Source organism: Coturnix japonica, chromosome 5 (assembly GCF_054131305.1).
Source record: "Coturnix japonica strain WE chromosome 5, WE-NBRP24, whole genome shotgun sequence".
In the NCBI taxonomy this organism is placed as follows: domain Eukaryota; kingdom Metazoa; phylum Chordata; class Aves; order Galliformes; family Phasianidae; genus Coturnix; species Coturnix japonica.
In genome coordinates, this window is record NC_140667.1 from 16,903,321 (window position 1) to 16,923,821 (window position 20,501).

Genomic DNA, 20,501 nt, shown 5'->3' on the forward strand with positions numbered 1-20,501 from the left:
GAACAAAATACTCAGAAGTGGCGCTGACACGTGGCCCTCCATAATGCCACAGTTTCCTGTATTCCATTCCTGCCCTGCCTGTAAGCACTGCAACTCTTGCAAAGGGCCGATGACAACACAGGCCCCCAGAAGCTGCATGCATGCCTATGGGTGACACCGTGTGGCTGCCAGAGGAAAGCTGCCCATGTGTTCTCACCTTGCCTTGTTTCAGTAGCAGACTGGGTATAGTCCCAGATAGGTCTTGAAGACCAACTTTACCAAAGACTTTAAGGAATACAAGACATTCACATAACTGGCGTATGTTCATTCATCTTTATACACCATGAGGAATGTGGGATGCATTCAGACCATTCACTCTTCAGCAGCCAGGTTCAACTGAAATTAAAACTTGCTGGAATATGGGTTAACTAATGTCTAGGACTCAGAGGCGATGAGCTAAGAGGTTTTAATACTGCCTCTATTTGAATTTTTAGTGCCTGGACTTTGCAGTGCTAACTGCTCCCTCTCCACAATACTTTGTCAGAAGCATTTTTAAGAAAAAGATAATGCATGAAGCGCTGTCACTACTGATTAATGAGCACCAAATACTCTGCATAATGCACTTCACAAAATCCAGTTTAAAAAGTAGCTCTGCAGATCAGAACTTGCATTCCAGCAATAAGAAGATGCATTTAGTTCTGCACGCTGCTTGTGGGCCAGCTTAGGAATACCACTGATTATATTACACACATTAATCCAATCTAGCTGTGGTGTGGGACATCATCTGCCCTTCACATTCCATCCACAAAAAGCTCTCAAACTCTCCAAAATAGCTGTGGTCTCAGTATAAAAGCCCAGCACAGCTACACAAAGCGAGCACAACACACATTCCCAATGCCATCTCTGGGATTTATGCTCTCCTTGTAATTTAATCTGCTGTCTTTTCAACATCTGCTCTTCTTCATTTAAAGCACTTTGTCTTCCCAGCAAAAGGCCACTAAGGCAATCCTACCTGTTCCCATATCTGCACCTGATGTGCTGCATGCCTGCACTCAGGCTAGAGCACAGGAAAGTATAAAGCTACCAAAACCTATGCCTAAATCAAGCAAACAAATACTTAGCAGGCAAAGAAACTGCTTAGCAGATTCCTGAGCTTCTCCAGGCACCAAACTTCTAAATAAGTCCGGGTAACTTCAGGCAGTGCTCAGCCTGCAGCAACTGAATTCAGGAATCTCCTGTTTGAAATGAGATCATTACAGCACCAAGACAAGACAGGGCAGGAACCCCACTCAGTGATGGCTACAGTCCTGGGGCTTCTATTTCACAGCCTCCTGCTTGACAGCTGTAAAGGTGGCTAATATAAAGATGTTGACCAAGATGGTGATAAATAGTCAAAGGTTATTAGTAAAGAAAACTCACCAAAGTAGATGCCTTGACTGAATAGCTGAGGCAGTCTCCACTGGGGAGCGATCTCCAAGAGATGCTGCCTCAGTGGTGGTCAGCCCTTAAATGAGGTCTCAGAGGAGGTGGAGTCGAAGTCCACTCCTTCTGGAGCACAGCTAGATTACTCTCACCTGTGCTCCCACAGCTGACCCAACACTTGCCTCAGCTAATTAATCAGTGGTTCAAGCTGTGATTTCCCATAAAACAGCCTAAACGTGAAGCACTGCTATGCAACCAACAGTAACTGTGTCAGCAGGGAGAGGAACAGCAATTTTCCTTTATTTTTTCTGTGCAGGAAGAGGGAGGGCATTGCCAATGTACTCTGCACTACAGGCCAGTGCAAATGTTTATTAATGAACTAAAGACAAAAAAAGCAGAACAACTTTGATGGGAGGATCGTCCACTTCATATTCCTACACAACTTTGCAATTTTGCTGTACTAGATTAGTTTTAACCTGCAGCAGTGACTGACTGGTTGCAGGGAGACTGTGCAGACACCCAGTGCAGTAGGCTGGAAACAGACAAAGCCAGTCATCCTCTCATTGTTTTTATTTTTCTCTTTCCTGTGCAATTAAGGTAATTTCATAATTGTCGTCAGTACCAGCAGTTCTACTTCACCACAACAGGCTGTACCAAAAAAAACAGAAAATTTGAGAGGAGGTGCAGTACCTCTGGAAATCCACCTCTTCACTTGTGCGTGTTAGCTAGTACAAGAGTACTGATGGAGAGCATTTGTTAAGTCAGAGAAAGCAAATCCATCAATCAAAGCAAGGATACAGAACTGAGAACATACTTACAAGGAAGTGCTCTTCCCCAGTGATGGATGACCCATAAAACTTCACCAACTTTACAAAAAGGCTTTTACCTATAAGCAAGTCACCCCTAGTCCTCCAGGAGAGCAGCAGCCTCAGGAGCTGTGGATTCTGGGAAGAGGTGAGTCATTTTGTGCTTTGAAACGAAGGCCCAAACCTCCTTCTCTGTGCCTTAGCAGAAGCAGATCATTCATGGATATTTTAAGCACCCCAAACTCATTAAGCGTGAGCTTCATTGATTTATAGATGTGGAAACAACTGCTACAAAAGAAAGGGACAACTGTAAGAATTTCTTCTACCAGGTGAAGTCTCAAAAAGCTCTCCTTTACATTGTCAGCTGAAGTGCTATCCTACAGGTGGCAATGTCAATTCACAAACAACCCAGAGTGTACAGCTTGGAGCTACTGTTGGCAGCTCTAATGTCAGAAGGCCAACAAGGTCTCCGCTGTACTTTGCGAACACACTGGGGACTGAAGCAGTATTTTCCTCCATCACCTTTGAATACAATGACCAGTTGCTGCTAACTGCTACCAAGGTAGGAATGGCAGGTCATAAGAGCAAGATCAACTACCACATTGCCTCAAACTCTTAGAGCAAATTTCCATTACAGCACCTCATGGTCCCAATTCTCACTAGCTTAAGTTTACCACGTTTACAGTGTGGCTCAGCAGACAAGGAACAGGCTGCTTAGCATCAACCACCTCAAAGCAATTTTGCTTTACATAGGAAGAAACACGAGGGCGTGGCGCTCTCCGCCTTCTCTGTGAATTAGTTACATATTAGAAGACTTATCTATGCAGCAGCTTTATTTTAAGATCAATCTCTCATGAGTGAGCTGCCAAAAAAAATGAAAAAGGTGAAACTTAATAATCATACTTGCACCTCACGGCTTTAGCCTCAATGTGCAAGCTGCAATTTGTTGGCTTAACTCATTCTAATACACTAATGCAGTTACTGACTTAACTGCAAAGAGCTCTTCATATTAGAGACATTAAAACACACAATCTTTGCTACAGGCTGTAATTTCTTACATTTGACTTGAAAAATGTAATCCATCTCCTAAATGTACTTTCACCATAACTCCTACTTTGAATTCTTTTTACACATTATTCATAAGCAGCCCTTTGCCACCCAAGAACTTTACTTCAAGGGAGGAAGGAGGAGCTACTCACTCTCTCAAACTCAGAATTAAACAGCCTGACTGTCTCAGAATGACTCCGAATTCCTCTGCTATGCATGGTTCTATTGTTGCTTTGAGGTCTAATGCTTGGCTGCAGGAAAGGTAACCAGAACTTGTTTCAACACTGCTTTCTCAGCAGACATTTCCAGATTTATGGCAGAGCACCTGACAGACAGCACAGCTGGAAGCACAGTGGAATTGCTGAGCAGACTGCTGATCACACATTTTAAGTCAGAATAAATACTGTCTTTTTACCATCTATCACAATTAAAATTGAAATGACTTCACTTTCAAGCTTGAAGAAAGTGGTGCAGATGTGCACAATGATCTCCTAATTGGGCTCCATCACCTCCTTTGTTCCCCCACCCTCCATAAAGAACAAGGTTTTAGAAGAGTCAGAAAGAGGCAATTATGTTTACCCCCTGATAATGGTTAGATCATCTTTAATTCTAGCACCTGAAGTTATACAAGGGTTTGCTTAATAATCAAGTTTCAAAGAACTGTTGGACACATTCAGTAAGGTGACAACTGTGCAATACCACTCAGTATTTCAATATCAGGGAACATACTCTTGAATTGTTTAAACACAATCCACAGAACTGAAAATTAAACAACCATCCACGGTTTAACTAAACAATCAGTTAAAAGTCTTACAGTTTAATAATTCACATAATGGTCAGTCTTTAGTAAAGGGTACTGAAATTGATTAAAACACAACACTAGATTTTACTCTATGGGTGTGTTGGGCAGGCACATAATTGGCCGTTCTTGGGTATAACCAGGAGAGTAAGGAGAAGTTTACCACAGTTTGGCAAATCCCACATTTTGTCAGTTAAAAGTGAACTGTGAGAATTAAATACTCATCTTTACATATACACAAGTTATGCTGTGAAAGCATATTTGCTTACAAACATATAAAAATACTTGTTAACTAGTTTGATAAGAAAATAATGTATAAAAGTATATAGCAAAAACATTTAATCATCTCTGACAATGGAAAGATCAAATTCATTTTTATATCACATGAAACAAAAACAGCTACAATTTTAGTTTTCCTTAATCCCTTACCCAGAAATACAAAGGAAGACAATTTTTTCCCCTCCCCCCCAAAAAAAAAACAATGATGTGAAATTTCATAAGAAGCTGAAATGCCTCAATCCAGAATGAGCTCAGGTATTTGGCCATATTCTAATAGTAGCAGTAATCCTCCCGTAGCTGTTCTGGATTCAGAAAATAAATACAGTAGACTGTTTTGGCCACTGAAACAAAACTGCAGCATAAATAAGAGATGAAAATTTTTGCTGACAATGAAATTCAGTGTAGGTTTCTTAAGGCTAGCTGAATACTCAAGTCTAATTTAACTGAGGGCAAAAAAGCCAATCCACCCACATTTTTTAAAAGTATTCTCTGTACTTCAATATAGGTCTTTGTAATAGCTAACGAAATGTCAGAAGTAAAAATAAATTAATTCACAAGAGACAACTTAAGTGTGACTTCAACACCTTGTCCTACACGGTTTTGTTTCATCTCCTTTGCGAATAAAACTCCACAAGGTGCAAGCTCTTAAAGGGAGAGAAGGAAGGAACTGTGGTATTAAAGAAGCAGCCTTAGTGTTTTGTTGTGAAGTCTGCCCCAAGATGACCGAGTCTTCAAGAACTATTCTGCCAGCTTCTTGGACTAAGGCTATTCTGGTGACCACTTTTAGGACATGCACATATAAGGCTAGACCAATACCAGAAGTGATGTAAAATGATGGAAAGAAAAAAAATATATATGATAATCTGGCAGTTGACAGCTTGGTTCTTGGGATTCTCAGAAAATTACACAATGGCAGCCTTTTTTGTCTTTCTCTTTCCGTGTTGGCTCTGGTGAAGGAGGGCACTCTTGTTCTTGAAATTTCCTAGAAACAGATATTCAAGTTAAACTCATAGAACCATTTTCAGCTCAACAAACATAGAAACTGTATTTCAATTCTATGCTTTTATATTTGCATAGGGAACAGACTTAAATAATTTCGAGCACCAGAAATGAGCGATATTATTTTGGTTTTGCTCTTTACAGAGGGCCAACACTCACATTTATGTTACAGGCTGGCTTCCTGGGTGCTCAGTAAAATCTGAAAGATTATGGTCATTAAGTTCTCTTTTGAATACTTATAATACCCATGTAAATATTTCTACCATTACATTACACAGGAAACATTTAGAACACAGAATACTGGCTAAAGTTTACAGCAGGCAGAATTTTTTCAGCTGCCTCCTGCTACATTTCAATGCATTTGCTCAAGCTTTCCATTAATGTGGGGACACTAATTATTTGGACTTAAGTTATCATACCTTATAACTCTGACAAGTTCATGAAAAGCTTGGTCTACATTCAATCTGATCTTTGCTGAGGCTTCCATGTATGTTACTTTAAGTTGTCTTGCTAACTGCTGACCTTCCTCTTGCGTCACCTGTAAGAGAAATCCATCATTCAGTTAAACGTTGTGCTGGCACAATTGTGTCGGTAGGCACTGCAGCTACAGCTTAAGGGTCTACTTCCCTCAACCAGTAGCGCTTATCTGGCCACAGACCAGTTTCTACATTGCCCATGTAATACAATTGGAAAATGAATTCTTGTAATGCATCTTTTCACATTCAAATCAAGTCTTTTTATAAACAAAGACCAAACATACAAGGAATTTCCTCTACTGCAGCTGCCTCCCATTCACTTCATTTCTGCATAACAAGACCAAGTTTCCCGTCCTAAGCACACAAGAACCCCCCAGATCAACTGCCTGAGTCAAGATTCCTGGGGTTACCACAAGAGCTTGGAATGCTGAACTCAACTCTCTCTGGCCCACATAAATCTAGAGAAAAAATAGGATCTCAACTTTACAAAAAGAACCACACAAACATGGGTTAGCTTCTGAATCATTATAAATTTATGACCCAACAAAATATGAAAGTATCCAGTTTTAAATCTACCTTAAGTCACAGGAGGTCTAAATATACATAAGTCTCCCCACTTAAGAGATACTAATGAAACTCTGTCTCCCCTTGGGAGAAGGAAAGGGAGATCAAAAGGAAACAGAGCTTCATAAAGAGATGGAATAACACTTGAAGTGGTGAAGCAGAAGGCAGTAAGTGAGAAGACTTCCAATACAGAAAGGAATAAAAAGCTGGTCACAGTGCAAAAACAAAGGAGATGGCTGCATGTTTTTGGATGAAGTCAAAAGCAGTGAGGACAGATGACAGAGGCCACCTCGTTCAGTGCAAGACACTGAAAAAGCCTTCAACAGGAAGTTGCCCCCAGAACAGGGAGGAAAGGGCAGCTTTTGGTGATAAAAGGAAGCGCAACAGATCTTGCCAAGGCAGCAGCTAGTGGCAGAAGTGTCAAAGATTACACTGCTTTCACAGAAATACGTTAAACCAGCATGCACGGGGCTGATATAATGAGAACAAAGACCCTGAGGGTTTATTTTTAGTTTGTTTCTGAAAAGGCAGTCAGATGCACGCTGAGATCAAGAAACTACACAGAAGCAGAAAGAGATGGAAATAGAAAAGCATCATTGTAAGCACCCAGCACAGTCCAAGATGCAGAAGTGCTCTATAACATGCAGTACTTTCCTACAGCTACATGCAAGGCCTGTGAGCCCTCACTCACAGCATCCTGGGCCCATCTGACTCCTGTGTCACTGGCACCCCCCACTTACACTGCAACACAACCCCAACATTGTCTATTGCACCTGCACTTCTAACAGCAGGGCACAAACAATGAATGACTGGGATTCTTCCATTCTCCACTACTGCCTGAAAACCAAATGATACGTGAGGGATTTTCTCCACTTTCATCTACTTCCCCAGCCCCAAAATGTTGAAGTATCCTTATTCAGAAGCTGCATTTTGAGAAACACTCTCAGCTATTTTATGACATCTCAATGGCATTGCAGAACCCTCAAAGAGTGCATGGAGACTTCCAAAAACCTTAATGCTTTTTTGTCTCATTCATCAGACAAAAATAAGCTCAAGTACCAACACAACAGTTGCAAAAACAACCCCCTTTTTCTTCGTCCCTGCACAGCCTACTGTAGCCCCAGGAAGATTAAAGTCAAATAAAACTCAATGACTGTAAAAGAAAACAGGGTCCTGAGGAGAAACAGAACCTGTATCACTATTTTCTTTGTTACTGTATCAAAAACACATTAGAGATACTGAACAAATGTAGCTGTAGGAAACTAACATTGTAATAAAGTGAAGCTGTACTACCCCAAAAGCCTGCATGTACAATGTTACAGATACAACATTAAAGCCCATGTTGTTTTTGCAAGAACATCTGTAACTGCTTAATTTCCAAATAATCTTATTGCCATTTTATCTAATTTTATCAGAATATTTGAAGCAGCTTGCAGTCAATGTTAGCAACCTCAACAAAACCAATTTAAATTTGTGTGTGTTTGTTTTGGGCACACCATGGAAGCATTTCCAACGCTCAAGCAGTAAATTAGAGACCAGAACATACAGGATCTGCTTTCAAGGCCAAGGGAATTGTTGGAAAAAGCAAACATAGAAATAGCAGAAATCAAAAATACAAGCTCCCACTCTCTCACATTCTCCATGCACCCAGCTTAGATATGACAACCACAATAGACTTCAGTTAAGAAAGACAAGAGAGATTAAAGGACACCAGCAAAATCAAAATTATATATGTATTTTTTTCTTTAGGGAATGCTCAAATTAACATTCCCAGAACAGAATTTCTGATAGACTGGGTGTGTTGGTTCTGCATTAACAACCTTTGTGTAAATAAGCTAAAGCGTGAATACAAAGAGGCATCCCTCACAATGCTTATCCTTTGTTTTAGGTATTTTACTAATTGCTTTCAGATACCATTGGAAGAGGCTACTCAAATTAAACACTATAATGGATGTAAACAAGCAAGTCATACATGGAAAAGCTTATCCCCCACCTCCCACTAAGTAACAGCCTTCTTACTGAATCAGTTTCCATTTCAACATGTACATGAGTCCTGAGAATGGATCTCAGACTGCTCTCCCTCTACATTATTGTATCTGATAATTGTTATAAACAAACTTTCTTACATTTCTACTCTTTCTTCCACCTAAATAGCTTCTACAACACTGCCAGCATACCTTCTCCTTACACTTGAACAGAGTAAAGGCTATGTTGAACTGGTGTCAGAAGGTGACTGTGGATCCCCTCAGACGAGAGACCCCAAGAAACCCTTTGGTTTGGAAACACTATCTGGTTATGAAGCAATGACACCTAATCAAAGACTAGCTTTCTGTATTCAACTACTGCATCAAATGGCTGATTGCTTTTTATCAATAGAAGTCAGAAAGAAGCAAACCAAGGCAAAACCTGATGGTAAAATACTGTGAGATCAGAGACATCACTACATCTGGCCACTGTCAGACATCTCAGGCCAAACCACTCATGCAACAGCAAGCTATGAACTACTGTCTGCTAGTATCCAGGCCCATGCAGAGAAAGGTCTAACCACAAGACTACCTGACAGGTATCACTGGCCTTGCTGATCATCTATGTAGGCCTAAGATAAAGTGACCTCTCCTATAAGTCTTGTTTCAAATATATTCAGCAATATAGGGACGTTAACACCAGCTCACTGTATTAGCTCAGCAACAATGTATAATCCGAAACAAGCTTCGAATGAAACTCAAGCATTTTCCTGCTGCAACTTGGATTTTCCTTGAAACCCTGCCATCTGGGGAATGAGCAGACTTGACCCAATTTAAGCCAGCAGTTATCTTCAAAAAGTCACACACGCTGCACTGAGAAGCCTGCTCCCCTGTTGGTAGCACTTATTGTTACACAGACAGCTCTGCTTAACTGCCTTACTGCAGTAACATCCAATGTTGTCTGGTGCACAGAATTAACCCATTTAAGATAGACCACTACATGACATTGACTCCAAGGGAAGAACAGAGATGTGTCTTTAACCCATGACTGAGGAGGGAATTTGGAAAAATCGATGATTTTATTCTTATCATACAAAGAAATTGTAAAGATCAATGCTGCTCTTCCCCTAATAAAACAGCTTTTCCTTTGTCAGCCAAATGGGTGGATATCCAGGACTTCACCTCCTATGCTACACATGAGACAAAACACATCCTCTCTTAATTCCACTTAGTTACAGCTATTACTGTAGTATACTATTGTTTCAAGCTTCCTATTTATTTTCTTGTAAGAACACCTGAATCAACCTACTTCTATTATAGCTACTATCTTAAGCTATACCTTCAGCATGCCACTGAGGTTCATCAGGATCATACTAGAGCCCATGCACTTCAGCAGTACCATGCAGTCCACGTATTTTCTGAGCAGCAGTCAGCACTGCATCAGTGATTGTTGGTTACTTGCTCCCAAATGTATGGTATCACAATGATAGCACTCTGTCTGAACTACAGAATTCAGCTCCTTGTGTGGAGGTGTGGTCAGACCCTTGAGACATCCTAAACATTTTAATACACATTTAACTCTGTCCAGATGCAGAAAGATTCATGCGTTAGTTGCAATAAGCATCACAAGTTGATCGAAACACAAGCTAAATGACTTCCCTTTAACTTAAGTTTTACATTCTCAGAGCATACTTTGTTAGTTCACCTTGCTTTCTGCCTTCAGGAAAAAGGTAGATGATGATCACAAACAGTCTGGTTCTGAACATTTAGCTTTCTGAAGCTCAGAAAGCACTACTGGCAGAGGGCCAGCGCTTCTGTGTGCCCACAAGCTACAGCCCAAAGCCACCTCCCACATCACAGTGCTCAGGAGGGAGAGCTCTGCCTTGGCTCCCACCCCTCCCTCATGCTGCCGGGGTAGCCAGCCTGCAGCAGGCTGGAGTTCTCCATACTTGGGAAGATGCCGTGGCAGGACTTGCTTTCAGCCAGGTCAGCAAGCTGAGCCAGTGCTCTGAATGGAAGCTGGCAGAATGAGCTCACGTGATAGAGCAGAGGCTCTGGCTGCTGTTTCACATCCAGCTGATAACATCTCACTGCTCACTGCTGCCAAAAGGCGAGGCCTCACTTTCTTTCCCCCCACCCCAACTCCTCCCTGCTCTGCTCAGAGCCACAGTCCCACCCCTTCCCATGCTTCAAGCTCTGGCACTCACTCCATCTCTCCATGAGCTGATTTCACTTACACACGTATCAGAGCCCTTCCAGCTTGTCTGTTTTTCTCCCTGTCTAAAGAGATGATTCAGCTTGCAGAGTGCCTCGGGTGAGCGCTTACACCAACACAGGAAAGAGCACAGATGTGAAGTCAAGAAGGAGAAAAGCCCCTCCCTTCTGGGGAACTATTATGTCACCTCAGCATCCCCAAATCATTCCTCTGGGCTGACCTAAGGCCAAGGCCCCATCTCATGACAGAGAAAGGGGCAGAGAAGGGTTAAAAACACACAGCTAGCCCTTTCAGCAAACCTGCAAGTGCTACACATTCATGAAGATTAAGTCCTGACCTCGGACAAAAGTGACAAGCCTATTAATTTGCATGTAAATAATTTGGCAGTACCAGTAGTTATGCGTACCAGCATCTAAGACCAATTAGTGAAGCCACAAAAAACGCTTCTGGTGATACATGCTTTTATGCTCAGATGTAGGAAGAGAATTGCAAAGTTGGGCACTGTGGAAGCAGCTGCTTTGAACTGCTTTCTGAAAAAGAAACTAGTAAAGTATGGAGGGATTAGCAGGGGAAAACAGAGGGCACCTCTTTTAAAGGAGAATCTGATAAGTTACAGGCTGTGCAGTAACATTAGGAGGGTAGAGGAGATCAAAGTATTTCTAGGAACGATCTCCAGGATTACTATTTACATTTGCAGGTATCCTCTGAAAATGTGGGTTAACAGATGATGTTATTTCCTTCCTAAAGTATTCAGAAGTTTGTCCATCAGCTGTTAAGAGTTTTCAGAAGAGCTCAGTTTTACCTACATAGCTTAATGCACAGCTGTTGTCATGAGAAGTGCCTCATGTCCCAGGACACGCAAGGTTAAATCCAGGAATTATGATGGAGAACAACAGTAACTGAAGTGGGAACACGTTCCACTTCTGTCTCAGGGACACAGGCTATATAGCTCTGTGCATGTGTGAACATGTGAAGTTACTTCTGATGAGTCTGCACAGAACTTATGTTAAATCTTCTTTCACAGCAGAACATCCCATGTTGGAAGGAATGCACAAGGATCAGAGATCAACTTTTGAGACAGTATCTTTCAGCATCAGTCTTAAGTTTTGTAATGATCTTACTATACTCAGATCCTGAAGAGAGAGGGTGTGACAATCAAGAGAGCGTATTTAATAGAAACTTCTTTTGAACTCCATGGCTTCAAGTGGTCTTTGAGAAAAATCTTTTGACAATTGTGTACTAAACCCCTAAAATACTAACATATATCAAGTCAAATGTTTCCGTGCTCAAGCCGCTGGTTCTTGACACAGGCAATATTTTAGTTAGCAAAGAGTAATATTTAGGTAAACACTCACAGACAAAATAAAGTCAGGTAAACAAATCTGAGAATCCTATCATTTAAGTTATTCTCTCCTTGTTAATCATTTAAAATAGGGAAATCTCAGTAGATTTTAGCTTACTTCCATGTTAAAAAAAAAAACCAACCAATCATGTTTTCTTCCAAAGCTTTAAGAATCATCTCACCATCTCAGGAGAAAACAACTTCTGAAATAAGTTGAATGAAAGAAGTTTGACACCTGCTCCTTCCCCTGCTCATTTAATTCAATGATTTCCATTTCAGTTCAAACCATCAATTTATGAAAACCAAAAGAATCAATAAAGAAAATCTATTTAATCAAATCTTTTGAGCTCTCTTGCAACTAGAAGTGAGGTTAAAAGCTACTGATTCCAAAATTTTAAGGTAAACAAATAGGAAGTCATTGTATTGCTATACTTTCAGCTTCCAAAGCTCTAAGTCAGTTATGCAGAAGACAAGTGGTCAAATGGAAAGAAACGAATGGCTACTCATTCATACGAAATGCAGCAGTGAGCAGTAACAGCAAAGGCAGTGCTGGAATGTGCTCTGCTTGGCACAGTGCACAGTGGTGAGTAACAGATAGGAAGAATGACACACATTCATGCCTGAGCCATGACAAAACTCTCAACCTCTATATGTGAATAGATTTGGTCTAACATCACCCATGAGTCAGACAGATCTGCTGCTTGTGGAATGCCATCCTACTTCAAAGATTTGAGGACAGTTGTTTTTTGCATTATAGTTGGCTAATACGGTATCCTCTCTTTTTTCCAGTTATTTCTTGTCACCACTCTATCATGTGAAAAATAGTGAAGTTTCCATAAGAGAGCTAGCAGTAATTAGTAACAAATTAATTACCTGTCTTTGGTGGTCCAGATCTGCTTTATTACCAACTAGAATCATAGGAAACTCATCACGATCTTTCACTCTAAGAATTTGTCGCTGGAACTTATAGATTTCTTCAAAGCTGTAAAAGAAAAATAGAACATCAATGTACTAATTCATAGATTCACAGGTTTTGCACAAGCTCAGGAATGGTGAATCACCTACTGGGACTTGCCCTGCCACACTACACAAGCATAGACAGCTGCAGGCACTCCATCAAAGAGTCCACTGTCACAGCATGACCAGTTAGAGAATCATGCAGTACTCAAATTAAAAAAATCCTCACCCAAGCTGGCAACAGAGAGGAATGGACTTCATTTGGACAACGGGTAAAGCAAAACTCTGTTCCATTTTAGAGGTATCAGGATGCCAACCAGTTGAAGAGAATCAGGCAGACAGAGATCAATCTATAAACACCAATTTTGGAGTTTAACTCTATCTAGAGTATTCAAAACGCAGTCTGGAAACACTGGTGATCAATATTTCAGCTAGCAACCTCCACAGCTGCATCCAGGAATTTGGCAGGGGGATGGGGAGGGAAGGAAAAATATTATACCTTCTAGAGAAAAACAGGAAGGCTAAAAGAGCAAAAAGCTCTGAAGTCACCAAATGTGTCTTATTTGGTAGTAATGTTTTTTAGACAGGAGTATTCCAGTAATGCAGTATATTAATGCTAATTCTGGCCTAAACATTGATTTTTGGAAAGGAAAAAAAAAAAAAAATCATAGTCAGTTAAAACTTCATCACTGCATATAGAGCTTCAACAGTGATGCTGGTAAACAGTCAAGTTTTCTTTAGCTCAGAGACATCCCAGCCACCATAATTCCAGTTGTATAGTCTGAAGCCACTTACAATTACATTTCATTAAAAAATGTATATAGGCAGACATGACAATACAGTACACCTCAGCCTTCGAAAGCAATTATGAGAGGAAACATGAAGTAGAAAGAAGGAATGCCATAGGCATACTCTCGGACCTCCACTGTTAATATTCCACTTCGATGTCCATAACAGTTGAAGGAAACTGGTGAAAGTTACCAACTAACTCACACAGATCTCATGGTTCAAAATGCCTCATCCACAATAGACAGATACCTTTAGCAGATGCTTCACAGACAGGCAAGGCAAGTCTTGAATAAAATGGGTATCAGAACAAAAACAAGAACTCTGCTCCTCATCAGTCTCTAAAGGATTTTAGAGGGGAAAGTAATATGCAGGTTTAACATGACAAGACCTGCTTAAGATCAAGGCACATCCTTAGCCAAAAAAGCAAACAAAAACTTAAGATTTCCAGACAAGCCAAGGAGTTCACATGGTGATTTTAGAAGCGCACAGTCCCCTGCTACAAAAATATTTATGTTAAGACAAGTGTTCAGTATGCCTTAAAAACCAGATGAGGATCTCTGACAGGAGTGTAAAGCCTCTACTGACAGTGCACCAAGATGAATCTGTACTTCTGCAGCACTCATAAGGGAAGTGTGCGCATCCAACTGAAGCATGTATGCTCCATAGAATACTTATTTTAATTCTCATTATAGAGAGTTGTTTTTGGTTTTTTTTAGTGAAATCAGAAGTTGCAGGCTCCATACTGAATCTGTATGGAAAATAATATTGCAAAGATTTTTTCTCCCCTCATTTTATTATTCTTCTGTTACAACTCAAAGCAAACTTAATAGTTCACTTCCCACTTCTCTTATACCTTTTACTTATCTATCTAGCTCTGTAGAAGATGACAACAGCAACTGCTTATACACAGGAGTTTCCTGCTCTTACAAAGATCAGAAGCTACCTGACCAAGCTCTCAGCCATCAGAAAACTTGTATTTCATCTCAGCTCCACAAGTATGCAGGTTCCAGTCAACTCACAGGAGTAGGCAGCAAACACCTGCCTGCAGAAGCACAGAGACAGCCTGAGCTGGATGCCTCTGCCCAGAAACCCACAGAGCCAGCCACTGGATGTCAACAAGCACATGGCAAGGAGATATTTCCTAAGAACTGGGATATAATAGCACACTGCCCTTACTTTAAGACTGTCACCTGCAAGAAACTAGTACACTGGCCTATAACGGAACATTTGAGCATACAGAAGCACAGCCAACACCCTAAGGGACAGACCCTTTCAGTTCATCAGTTTGCTTCAAAGGGTTTTCAGTGCTGAAGACATGTTACACTGCAGAACATTAGAGGTTTGTTTTCCCAATGATGGATTAGGAACAGCAATTTTAGACTAGTCACAGATGTAGAGATGGAATTTTTTTGTTAATTTAACATGACTGACCATCAGACTTACCTTCCTCTATCAGTGACTGAGAAAACGAGCAGAAAACCCTCCCCCGTCCTCATGTACTGTTCACGCATGGCTCCAAATTCTTCTTGCCCCGCTGTATCCAGAACTGAACACAAGCAAAACATTAATTACTAGAGTTCAAGCTCTAAGAATATAAACCAAAAGCAAAATTCCTCTCCTTGACAGGATTCTACAAGAGCCTCTTGCGAACAGCTAAGAAGAAATCACTTCTACACAGATTTTACTAGATTTTTGTTAAGGATCATAACGCATCCTGGGACTGATTGAACAATTCAAGACCAACCAATCTAAAAGACAGTCCAATGAACTTTCACTAATGCACTTGAGTGCAGCTGTAAAACATACAGAAAAACGGGAGGGTGATGTTGGGAGGGGTGCTGTTTTGTCCTTGAAGAAATCACTGACAAGGGGGAACCAAAACTTTTGAAACAAAATAAATAGATGGACTGTGGAAGAGATAGTATATGACAGATAAGTGATGCAGTTTTTATTCTACTACTTACTGTCCAAGCGCGCAGCTCTTTCATCTATCACACATTGTTTGGTGTAGGAGTCTTCGATCGTAGGGTCATAATCCGTAACAAAATAGGACTGCAAGGGGGAAAAAGAAATAAGTGTAAGAAACATATGCAGGACACTGAGATTTTGAAGCCCCATGCCTTAGTGAAAGAGAGCAGGTTAATATCCACATACAATAGTTTGTGCTCAAAAACATAGCCTTTCTATTCCTCATAAGTTATAGACATTAGCAGAGTTACTGAATTTGCTGGATTACTACAGGAATTCTGGCTTCTGGTAATAATGCCTTGTATTTCCCAGCAGGGATTCCTAGAAATCAGTCTCTTGGGGCATTTTGACCCTCCAGAAACTGCTGTGTCTCTCTGAATGCATGACAGGGTTCAGACTTCTCTGGCACCTCTTGTACATTTCCAGGATTCTGCCTCCCCAGTTCTTAAGTAATTTCTAGGAAGCACTTGAATTTTCCCAGCAATTTCTAGAATTCTTTACCAGTTTTGTAACTATTTCTAGCAATGAGTTCATGTGGTACAAGTCACTGAACATCATCAAATTCCTCCCCCTCAGTACCACCACTGGTGATGTGCATTGCCCTGACTGCTCAGACACCTGGATGAGTATCACAGGAACTAGAAGAGCACTGTCTACATACACTACTAACTTCTGTAAGCCAGGAAGGAAATAGGAATGCTTTAAAGCCACACACTGACTGCCATGAGGAAGGGGGGGGGGGGAGGGGAAAGTGGGGAGGCTGTCCTTGCATTAATTAGGGTATCACAAAAAATAAGGTGTATGCCTTTTATTTCAGCATCAGAAATTCATAGGAGCATCTTCCCCATCACATAAATTCAAAGATACCAACAAGACACCACTGCACTCAGCATCTGTGCCCTAAACTTAATGAAGTTTGAAGAAGGCACAGTCAGAAAATAGGAAAAAAAAAAAATCCCACAACTAAAATAACTGAACATACAGCACCAGCCCACCAACCTTCTCCAGACATATCTCCATCAGCACAGGATATGGTTAAAACTCTCCCGTGACAATGAGCTGCTGCTGCTGCCCTACTGGGACTGGCACATCATTCCTTGTGATGCATTTTGCCAGCTGCGTATATTCTATGTGCATACACTGCAGCCTGGCCATCTTGCACTTGGCTATAGGAAGGGTTCAGTGCCAGACTAACCACACATACATGGAGCACTATCCCTCCCTCAGATGAAGAATAAATTGTCACAGCCCAGCATCAGCCTCATCTCAAACTCAGACTGAGCACATGGCAGAGCTCCTCTATCTAGCAAGACTCATATGGGCAATTTCTTCCCTCCCTTGGAGATAGGCTGCTAAGGCCTCTGTCACAGCCACTCTAGGAGAGGTTTGGAAAGTAATTAGTGCGGTGGATTACCTGCAGGCAGCAGACAAAGCTAGCGTGCCTGAAATAGCTCCTAGTTTGGAAGGAGACATCCCAAATTGCACTGGGACTAGTTGCTATAGGGAGTGTTAACCACAGTTTGCAGCCTTATTCAGTCAGGATTGATTTAAGAACATTAGATGTAGCAGATACAGCATGCATCAACCTGAGCAGAAATGGATCTTACTGCTGCCACTCAGCCAGCATTTAAAGAACTAAGAGACAACACAGCACAGCCTCAAGTACTCCAAGAGGTGGCACCCTTACCTCTGAAGGCTGTCCTGTGCCAGCACACCCAAGGAGCCCAAGACTTGAGTGCTCTCCTATAGGTAGTCATGCAGTTTGCTATCAAATTGCTTAAAAGACTAAGAGCAGCACCAACAGAAGTAAACCACCACCAGCCTATGGGTTTCATGCCAATGCTAAATCCAGGCAGATTTGCTCAGCAATGCTGTGCCATGCCAGGCTCACCTACCGCATGAAAGTGGTATGTATGAGCCCTCATGCTCCACAACAGTTTCTCTGCTAAACTAAAAAACAGCAGAGCTAAAGTGTCCTGGATGCTGGCTGGTACAAACCATGCAGGATCACTCTCTTGCGGCACTGCAATTGGTCACCATACAGGGACACATTTGCCATATCTCCCCTCCCAGAAGTAATAGAGTTTTTCCGTGATGAACTTGAGGAGCTGAGCTTCATTCAATCAGTTTCACTGCAGTAAATAATTAAAAGAAACTGTTGTGAAGACAGTAAGCAAACATGGTCTTCTATTACACCGTTCCTTTCATCACTAATGAGATCAAGGCTCCTTCCACTCACTTCCTAGAAGGGAAATGAGAAGCTAAGCCCAGCTGTTTCATCAACCATACAGTTTACCCAAAATATTATGCAAGAAATTTTCTAGATTTCCTCTTTCTAAGACTGCTGAGGCAATCCTGTTCCAAGATGAGACAAACCTACTGAGGGCACAAGCCTTTTTGCAAAGAAGAAAAAAAAAATAGTAATGTCTAGAACAGCTACAGGTTGGATGTTAGGAAATACTTCTCCCAGAGCTGCCAGGCATCAGAACAGGCTGCTCAGGGAGGTGGTGGAGACATCAACCATGGAGGTATTCCAGAAACATTTAGATGTTGTACTGAGGGATGTGATTTAGTGGGAAATACTGGTGACAGGTGGTTTGAACTGGATAATCTCAAGGGTCTTTTCCAGCCTTGGTGATTCTATGATCCCTTGTAACTGGGCAACTCACTCCCACCTATACACAATCATTATCACCATCCTAAAACACATTTCAAACACACAGAACTGTAGTGTTTGGAAGTGACCTCTGGAGACCTTGAGTCGAACCCCCTGCTAAAGCAGTTTCCCTACAGCAAGTTGCACAGGAAAGCACCCTTCTCTGCAGAGCTCCTTTCCAGTAGGTCAGCCCCTAACATGTACCAATGCATGCGGTTCTTCCTCCCTGGGTGTGGGACTTGCTCCTGTTGAACCTCACCAGGTTGCTCTCTGTTCAGCTCTCCAGTCTGTCCAGACTTTCTGGTGTGTCAACCACTCCCCCCAGCTTGGCATCACCAGCAAACTTGCTGAAGGTAGACTTCATCGTTTCCATCCACTGATGAAGATGTTGAACAGACCAGATCCGGTACCAACCCCCAAGGAACACAGCTAGTTACAGACCTCCAATTAGACTCTGTGCTGCTGGTTACAACCCTGTGATTTCCTGACCTTCCCAGGAGCTTCTACTTGTAACACTCTGGCAGGATGACATTACCACACTGCCTGTAACTGTTCATTCCAACAGTTGCTCCCCTTGTAAAGATAAGAGTAACTCCTAACACATTGTCTCTGTCACCCAAGTTTTCTGGCAAGGAGGATGTGTGAAAATCTGCCTTCAGTTTATAATCTCCCCCCTCAACTCATTATGCTGCCTTCAGTATACAAAGGGGAATTCCTCCATTAGCTGGACTCACTCATTCCCTGGACACCCTCCCTATAAATTAATAATAACAATTAGCAAAGGAAAAAAAGACATTTTTACGTGTAAAGATACAGGCCTGTTGTCAAGTTATATATTTTTTTCAGTAGGGCTTTTTTTAATTAGTCCTCATTGGGCCATCAACAGCCAGCAGGCTGAAAAGCCACTGGATCCCACCCCTTGGCACCACGAGGTAAGCTGCAAGACATAGAAAGGGCAAAGCACACTGCTGTGACTAAGCTGAAGGAGCAGTACATGCCAAAATACATATTCATCCTCGCCGTGCCTATAATCTCTGTTGTATTTACTAAATATATGCTTAATGTTTCTAAAGAGCCACTAGTTGCTTATTTAAATTTTTTCCACATGTTTAAATGTTTAGTTTCAATCCAGTGAAAGCAAGGAAATAGAAGGGTTTCCACCCTCCAGCTGAAGTTACAGACCATCTCTGGATTTAAATAACATCCACAATTTCAGCATTGCAAATAGCCCCCAAATCCTTCCCAGCTGTAATTGCTAAGTCAGGACAGAAAACAAACATACCGGTGAATGCAATGCACTGAGCACCCAGCCTGAGTTTGGAGCATGTTCCAGCAACCTGAAGCACAGCACTACGCAGGCTCCCAGCATCTGTTCTCTTCTGGCTTCTTCCTCTGCCCTTCACCTGAGACCAGAACTACAGCACACTCCTATGGCCAGTCCATAGGATCACATTTTGAGGCCCTTGTGTGTGCCACGGCAGCTTTTTCAAGCTCCGCATAGCTACAGAAACATTCTGCTGCTGCAGACTGGGGAGAACAAGTGACAAGAGGTCTAGAATGATGCTGATGAAAACCAAGCTGCAGAGACCACTATCAAAACACTGGAGGACACTACAGAAGGGCAGGTATGTCCTTCTCTAACTACCCCATACTCACAAAGCTACATTCTTTTACTGATAGAACCAGAAAGAGAACCTGTTCCTTTCTTCAGGAAAAATATCAACTTACGTACACTCAGTGCTTGAAAGCCATCAGGGATGCTTCCTTCCATCTACAGTACTTCTGTCATAATGCATCCTGCCAGCACTGTTATGACTACCCAGGGAAACAGAGGTAATTTGTAACTGCAATTACTGCAATTATCAAGTGATGTGAAACACCTGATAATTTTAACAATGAAAACTGAGAGGCAACAACAGCAGAAGGTTAAACTGAAATGACAGCAAAATAGAGGGCATGAGCCACACACAAAGCAACCCTTGTGCATGGGGAGTACTGCAACCCAAGCACAGCTATGACTCTTGCTGCCCCCCACCCCAGTATTTGTTTAAAAAAAAAAAAAAAAAAGCAAGGCTGCTTTTATCAAATAGATAAGTTCTTATCTGTTCCTGAAGAACAAGCATTGCATGTACATAAAATAGTGATCTTTATGATTAAGGCCATGCCTGCTCAAATCTCAGAGAACACCAAGTCCTCACATCCCCCATAAAGGCCTAAGAGCCGTCCCACTTTGCTACTC

At 41.6% G+C, this 20,501-nt stretch overlaps 1 protein-coding gene across 6 annotated transcripts in view; it reads right to left on the reverse strand.

Annotated features, from left to right (window-relative positions):
- Positions 1-3,840: 3,840 nt before the first annotated feature.
- The window catches only part of RRAS2 (RAS related 2), a 35,153-nt gene continuing 18,492 nt past the window's right edge, over positions 3,841-20,501 (reverse strand). For all 6 annotated transcript variants that reach the window (XM_085550181.1, XM_015864094.3, XM_085550180.1 and 3 more), the window contains exons 2-6: positions 15,603-15,690; positions 15,082-15,184; positions 12,766-12,874; positions 5,751-5,869; positions 3,841-5,314 (exon numbers count right to left, since the gene is read on the reverse strand). In XM_085550181.1, the coding sequence (XP_085406307.1) occupies positions 5,227-5,314; positions 5,751-5,869; positions 12,766-12,874; positions 15,082-15,149 (384 nt within the window). In that variant the 5' untranslated portion in view covers positions 15,150-15,184; positions 15,603-15,690 and the 3' untranslated portion in view covers positions 3,841-5,226. The remainder of the gene's footprint in view (positions 5,315-5,750; positions 5,870-12,765; positions 12,875-15,081; positions 15,185-15,602; positions 15,691-20,501) is intronic.